The following is a 7,483-nucleotide window of genomic DNA, read 5'->3' as shown; positions in this document are numbered from 1 at the left end:
TGGCTGCATCGTGAGATGGAGTACAGAGCCTATGGGACAAGAGAAAGGGTAGAGGGACGTGTCCTGAGGGTGGGAAAGAGAGAGGGATGAAGTGAAAGCAGTCAGGAGACGGAAGGCAGGGTTTATCAGGCTTTTATTAAACAAATACAAAAACAGTGTGCTGTTTACCTGGCCCTTTTCAGCCCTCTTGCTGACACTGCTCACTTCGACATCTCCTCTCCGAAACACTCCATATCAGACTCACCGTCTCACTCGGATTCAGACTGAGCACAGATCTTCATTCTCTCATCTTTAAATCTCTTAATGTCTCATATCTTATTCCTCTGGGTTCAACCGTGCACCGTCATTGTCATGTGCAATCTTTGTAAGGGAAAAAACTAAACGATAATTGTAAACTCTGCTCTGTTCACACCTCAGCAAACACCTCCTGTTTACCACATTTAAATCTGTACAAGCAGGCCTTATGGTCTAAATATGGATCCATTATTTTGTACAAATACATTGTGTCGCTTGGCTCGTTTTAATGAGCCATGATGAACTGGTTTAATTTTCTCATAATATAATTAACAGCTATTCATTTGAAAGCATTGCACATGACATGCAGTGTTAATTGACATTCATTTGATTGAATTCAAATAAAATTCGTAATTATGGATTTTGTTTTATCACAGTTTGTGATGGCTGTATAATTGCACATATGGTGAGGTCCCCATGTGATTAATGGATCTAGTCATTTTAGATGGCTCCTGACTTTGATTTAATAGTGTCAGCCATTTTCGAGAAAAAAAGGAAATGCATTGTGCACACAGTATTTATACTTGATTGTAAGGCCCACACATTGACCCTGCCTCGTGGTGTTCGCAGTGAGAAGTGTCAGGGTTGCTGACCATTGCAGAGTTATTTAAAGAATCTGTGTTTCCCTGTCCAGACCCCGGTCTCTCTTGTCCTTTCCAGAATTTCTTTTTGTCCATACAGTTCTTGGCAACATCTGTCACTGCACATAAACAAACTGATGCATGACATGCATGTTCGAGTAGCACAGGCTTGCATACAGATAGGCTAATGGTATCTGTGCATGAATGTGGACCACACACAAACGCACGAATGCATGCGTCCAAGCACACACTCGCACGGGGACACATGCAGATACACTCAATCACATATCACATAATCTTGGTTTGAGGGAGCTTTATGAGGTGAGGTGAGGGACCATTAATCCAGGCATGGGGGCGACAGGTCTGCTACTAAAGATGGAGAAAAATATCAATAATGCATCTTGAACTCACCAAGCTTGGGTATGTGCAGTGGAGAGTTAGTGTGAGGTATAAATAGCAGTGAGCTGGGTCGTTGGGAGGGTGGTTCTCCATAGCAGTTGGCGTTTCCTCTTCCCTCTTTCTCTATTCTCTCCCTTATCTGTAGTGCCTCCCTTTAATGCCATTGTCCTTTACTTCTCTTTCCATTCTCCTCCTCTCCCTGTCCTTTCCTCTGACAAATTCAAATATAAGTACAGTTTAATTCAATTACAGTATGTCAAAAAAATACAAACATTAAAATGGATAATTATAATAAATAATCAGATGTTGGTATGCATAGGCATGCTTACTGATAATTCTGATTTTTACACCCCATGATGTCCTGCTTTACTGCCACTGGGACTTCTTTGATCCTCATGTTGAGAGTCAAGAGCAATACTTCAAATGCAAATTCCACTTCTGGAATCAACTCTGGACCTTTAGTTAGCTTTCTGCATTAACTATTGATGCATCAACACACAGCTGGCCAAGAAGCAGCTGAGCAGCCAATTGTCCAATTACGTTTGGGCACCCAAAATGGGGGGACTGCATAACAATTCACCCAAAGTGGACCCTTAAATTAGAGTGCACAGTCTGGAAGTAAACCTCATATTTATTGTTTCATTTCAAATCCAACATGTTGGGAGTATGGAGCGAAAACAGTAAAAATGGTTACTGTCCAAATACTTATGGACAGCACTGTCTACATACCATTCTCACACACGCCCTCTGCCTGTTCTCCTCTCCTCTCTAGCCCCTCATTCACTCTCTTCCTTCAGCTTTAGTTTCACCTCCAACACCCATTGTCCTCTGCTTTCTATCCTCGCTCATGTGTCTCTCTCCCAGCGATCCTCCAACACTGGCTTTCTGCACCTCTGCTGATGAAGTGGTAACTTTCAGGTTTGTGGAGACCATGGTGCCAATGAGGTGTTGGGCAACACAGGCACTACTGCTCTGAAATCGGCCTCTAAATTCAGCTGATCTGTTACCTCAATTAGACTGCAGTGCAATGAAAAACTCATAAATGATGAGATGTCCTATTTGTAAATAGCAGGCAGTAGTGTGTCTGAGTTCTGGTTGTTTTAACTGAAATGTAAGCATTTATTTACTGCAAGCTTTTGATATTGTCATGAACAAAATACTTCAGCAAATATGTATTCTTTGAATTGTAATCACATTCACAATTTCACTCATTATTATGTAGGTAATAGAATAATTTTATAGCAGTCCACCAAAGTAATTAATGCACAGCTCAGCGCATCTCAAACAGGTCCAAATGAAGTAAAGTACCTCAGACAGTAAGTTGCCATTATCCTGATGGTGGTGACAGTACACAAGGGGGCGCTGCTTTTTCAGGGAAACATCTCACATTAGTGAAGAAACATCCATATTACAGAATCTATTCTTGCAATTGGTCTAAACCACAGGTAGACAACATTGGTTCTGGACTGCCAGTGATGTTACTGTATTTGTTCCATCTAAGCTTGGCCCCATGAGCTTACTGGATTAATTAATGCATAATAATAATACAGATGCCATTAACATTAATGCCATAGTGTGAGGCTTAATATTCACAGTCTACCCTATGTTCACTGAACCTGATACTTAGATGAGCTATTATGCAGTTATGGGTTTGGATGGAGCGAGAGCCAGGAACATCTCTGGCACCCCATGATCAGGGTTGTCCTGCAGATTGCTTGCTCCCAGTACAACCCAGCATTACTTTCATTCAGTTTACATTACAGCAAAATCACATACTGCCAAAGTTGTGTATAAAAATGTGTAAGAAAAAGAACCACACACATCATTCCACTGTTGATCGCAGAGCAACAGCTACAACTCCAGCATGTTAACATTCACATTGGTGTGAAATTATCATTTCAAACTATTATTGAACTAATTCTAATGCTGATTATGCCAACTTGTTTTTCTTCTACTTTTGTATCCTCTATACTCTCAAATATCATTTGGATTGTGGCTCTATGCATGAGGTTTATTTTAGTATTTTAACTTGGGTCGGCTCTTTGTAAAGCACTATCACCATTTTGACATCATAGAACACAATGTACCATCATAATGAGGTAGTTTTCATTACCTTGTCATTGTTGACAAATAATTGGGGATGACATTAGCTCAGGAGGTGAGAGTGGTCGTCTGGTAGTTGGAAGGTTGCCGGTTCGATCCATCGTCTTGGGTGTGTCGAAGTGTCCCTGAGCAAGACACCTAACCCCCAATTGCTCCCGATTGGTACCTTGCTTGGCGTTTCCAAAAATGTGTGTCATGTGACTCATTTCTCATTTAAAGACAGGCCAGAGCAGGACTTTTAATCTAATGTCTAACTGACATACTGTACATGTAAGTGCAAATGTACAGCACACTATACTAGTTTCATTATCTCATGTCATAGTTTGGCCCCAGGAATCGAGAATTACATGGTATGATTGTGTCCACTTCACATTTTTGTCGGGCAGCAGGGTAGCCTAGTGAAAAGTTGCTTGACTGGCTACTGTAGAGTTGCGGGGTTAAGCCCCCAGTGGGTACACAGGGATGCTCCATCTGGGGAAATGAAGTCAGGTCCCTAAAATGAAAAAGGAAGAACTCTGCTATTGGGCCCTTGAGCAAGGCCCTTAACCCCAAAACTTTCAACTGTTCTCTCTGGCAGTTTCCCCAGGGTTTCTCAATGGTCCTCCCCTGGTTAAGTAAAATATTTTTTTGTATGAAAGAACCTAATTTTCATTTTAAAACACCATATTGCTTTGTAGCAAGTGTGGCTGTATTGTGCTAATGTAGACAACAGTTATGACTTGCATAGAAAGTCTGCCAAGAAAATAGAAATATAACCTTTTAAAAAACTTTGCTCTTTATTGATGTTATCGTGTCTCTCAGACAATTCTTTACAGAACACACATGGAACTAACTTCTTTTTAGTCATTTTATGGTTTTGGTTTTTTTTCAAAGCAACTTTAGTTTTTCAAATTTTACTTGTCATTTTCCATTAATATTTACAATATTCTGTCCATCATTTGCAAAATGTCCAGTCTTTGTCTTGTTCGTAGGGCAGATGGATGAAGCGAAGGGGGCTTAGATAGAGTCTACATGTTGAGCAGAGATAATATAAAAGGGATAGGACATAGGTGTCATCAGCATTTCCATAGAAACCAGAAAGTATGTTGACAGAAACAAATAAAACATTGGCAGTGGTTATTGGTGGATGTCTTTTGGACATATTGCCAAGGTACTGTAAGGAACAAGTATAGTCAGAAAGTAGCCACCAATCACCAATGCCGTTTGTTATTACCAATGTATGCCTTGATTGGTAGAGGAGCTCCTCTCTGGTTTCTATGTGAAAGGTGACATCAGCGACATCCGATCCCTGTTCCATATCCCTGATGTTGAGGTATGAGTCTGTGCTGCAGTGTGTAGCATCAGGGCTCTGGAGTAGTGGTGACGGAGTCAGGAAGAGTAGGGAGTGTATGTACACACCACTGCCACGGTATCCTTCAGTCACATGCTAATATCTCACCACAATAAAAAAAAAACTAGTCAGCAGTGCCATCTACAAGGTGAGGGGAGGGGGTGGGGGTTTGGGGTGAGCAACAGAATTTAGCTTTGGGTGTCATTGAAGGAGGGTATAATATGGGTGGGATCAGGGTAGGTAGTGCAATGCTAATGGCTGAGGGGCATGAAATGAGGAGGCAGGGAGGTGGTAGGGGTGGGGGTTGGGTGCAGTTATGCGGTGCCGTTGGTGTATTTGGAGAGCTTGTTCTCCAGGTCGCAGATGCGTTTTTCCTGAGACAAGATCGTGGCCTTCAGCATCTGGACCTCCTCCAAGAGCTTCTCTAGTAGCTGAGGCTATAGCAAGAGAGAACAGAAGAAAGAGAGAAAGAAAGAAAGAGGAAAAAAAGAGTCAGTGGAAAGAAGGACATAGACTAAGGGTAGGCTATAGAATAATCCAGAAGAAGAGAAAGAATAAAAAAATACCATCTTAACCCAAGGATATGACAACTATGATGATGATGATGATGACAGTACAGTAAATAACTTTAATATGGCTATATAGGGTATTTATCTGTTATTGAATATGGTTTGTAGAAATAGGTGAGATAATTAATTGGTAATTAAGTAACTTTACATGTAACAATGTAAGCACAGGAAATTGTTCTACTGGTATGTTGCAGTTGGTTGGTTATTGGGGTGTAACAGAATAAACAGTTCAGTCATTTCTACAAACATATATCCTCAAGTTAAATCAGGACTGAAATTACACATGCAATGCAGTAATTGACACACATCAGGCAATTGTCCCTGCACATTGCAGAGCTTGTTGAGAAAGGGTGAAGGCTGATCGAATGCTGCTGTGCAGTGCATTGTGGGACAGCACAGATAAGCAGGTAATGCCCGTGAACACAGCCATCACACTGAAGACAGGATGGAGCTGGCAGAGAAAGAGGATGTAGGAGGTAGAACTCCCACTGAGCCACAGACAGGAAGGACAGCAGGAGATCAGGCGGGGGAGGGGGACACGGAGACACGCACACGCTCCTGCATATGTGCATACACCACACCACACCACATACACACACATGACTACATTCACACCCACAGACACACCTGCGCACACACAGATATACACTCAAAAGACACACTCATATGTAGCCTCACTTAGCACTTTATTAGGTATTTATTACACTGAATGTTTTGACCTATTTGGTATACTGCTGCAGATACACATACAGTTGCACACTTACACACACACACACACACACACACACACACACACAGACAAACATACACACGCACACACACACACACACACAGACAAACATACACGCACACACACACACACACACACACACACAGATGCGCAGTAATTCACCGGCAGGTTGCTGCCGTCGCAGGATGACGACATGCTCCGTTTCGGCGCTGGCCGGGAGTCCAGAACGTTCTTCTTGGCCACCTTGAGCTCCCTGCTCTTGGGGGGGATGTAGCCGTCCCGCATGGACACCAGAATGGGGTCCTCGTCCCGCCCCTCCATCCACTCCTCCGCCTCCAAGGAAGGTTCGGGGCCCGCCGTGTCGGGGTACAGATCGTCCTGGAACAGGTCCGACTGCCAAAGGGACAGAGAGGCGTGAGGCATGGAGCGTGTTTTATCTGCGTACACTGTGAAACTGCAGCCTCATTATTGTAGCAGTATGCGTAGTAACTACTGTCTGGAGACACAGTGTAAACACAAAAGCGCCTCCTGTTCATGCAGCATCTAATCACTTTTTAGGGATGAGTTTAAACTGCAGGTGTCTCCTAGTTTTACGCATTCTAATGCCAGTAATTCATTTAAGTCATTGATTGGCTCACTGGCTGCTGATTGAAACCACAAAGAACTGCATACCGAGGCTGAAAGGCAAGATCTCCAGGACCCCAGAGAGATAAAGTTGGCATAAGCTAGTGATAACTAAGTGTGGTGAACACCATACAGCACAGACCACGTCAAAGCTTTCCATTTAATTTCCACAGACGTTTATTAACATTGTGAATCACTGGCTCACTTAACCAAGCTAGCAGAGGACTAAATAAAATGACTGCTGTTATTCATACTGGCTGTTATTTATACAGGTTGTAACAGTAGCATTGGCTAGCCCTCGCTTAAACGTTATCATTTGCACAGTGAATATCAGCAACAAATGTTCTAGCAAGTATATCTTCATATACGTACATTTTTCAGTTTCCTCAATTTCTATCTCTGGGGAAATGGTTAGGTGTAAAAGTTCCCCTCTGAGAACACAGTGGGCAAAAACAGATGCAGTATGTTTGTCTCCAGGATGTCATCAGTGACACAGCACTTTCATAAAAGATGGACGGGGCATGGGGCAGGAGGGTAAAATGTGTAAAAAAAGAGGGTGACGTGGGGAGATGTTGTTGGTACGAGAGAGGCATTAAAAGATTTGAGTCCATGTAAAACATACCTTTCTTGGCACTGTCATCATGATTGGCTCACACTTCCTCTCATGGAGTTTATATAACCTAAATGGGAAAGCAGAAGAATTTAGAATAGACTGCACCAGCATGCATGCATCAACTGGCATAGTGAAACAGTGGCAGACACACTTGAAATAACAAACCGACACATACAGTAGAACTGAGAGGACATGATGAATGACAACAAGAACAGTGTGTTGAAACAATGACTGACACGC

General features: G+C 42.4%; 1 protein-coding gene across 1 annotated transcript in view; it reads right to left on the bottom strand.

The window, feature by feature from the left end:
• Positions 1 to 4,129: 4,129 nt before the first annotated feature.
• coro6 (coronin 6) overlaps positions 4,130 to 7,483 on the bottom strand; it is a 25,213-nt gene continuing 21,859 nt past the window's right edge. The window contains exons 9-11 of the mRNA XM_061248408.1: positions 7,253 to 7,310; positions 6,169 to 6,399; positions 4,130 to 5,144 (exon numbers count right to left, since the gene is read on the bottom strand). Coding sequence (XP_061104392.1) covers positions 5,022 to 5,144; positions 6,169 to 6,399; positions 7,253 to 7,310 — 412 coding nt within the window. The 3' untranslated portion in view covers positions 4,130 to 5,021. The remainder of the gene's footprint in view (positions 5,145 to 6,168; positions 6,400 to 7,252; positions 7,311 to 7,483) is intronic.

This window comes from Conger conger, chromosome 7, assembly GCF_963514075.1.
Source record: "Conger conger chromosome 7, fConCon1.1, whole genome shotgun sequence".
In the NCBI taxonomy this organism is placed as follows: Eukaryota; Metazoa; Chordata; class Actinopteri; order Anguilliformes; family Congridae; genus Conger; species Conger conger.
The sequence above is the reverse complement of the archived record's forward strand: the minus strand, read 5'-3'. Positions and strand labels throughout refer to the sequence as shown.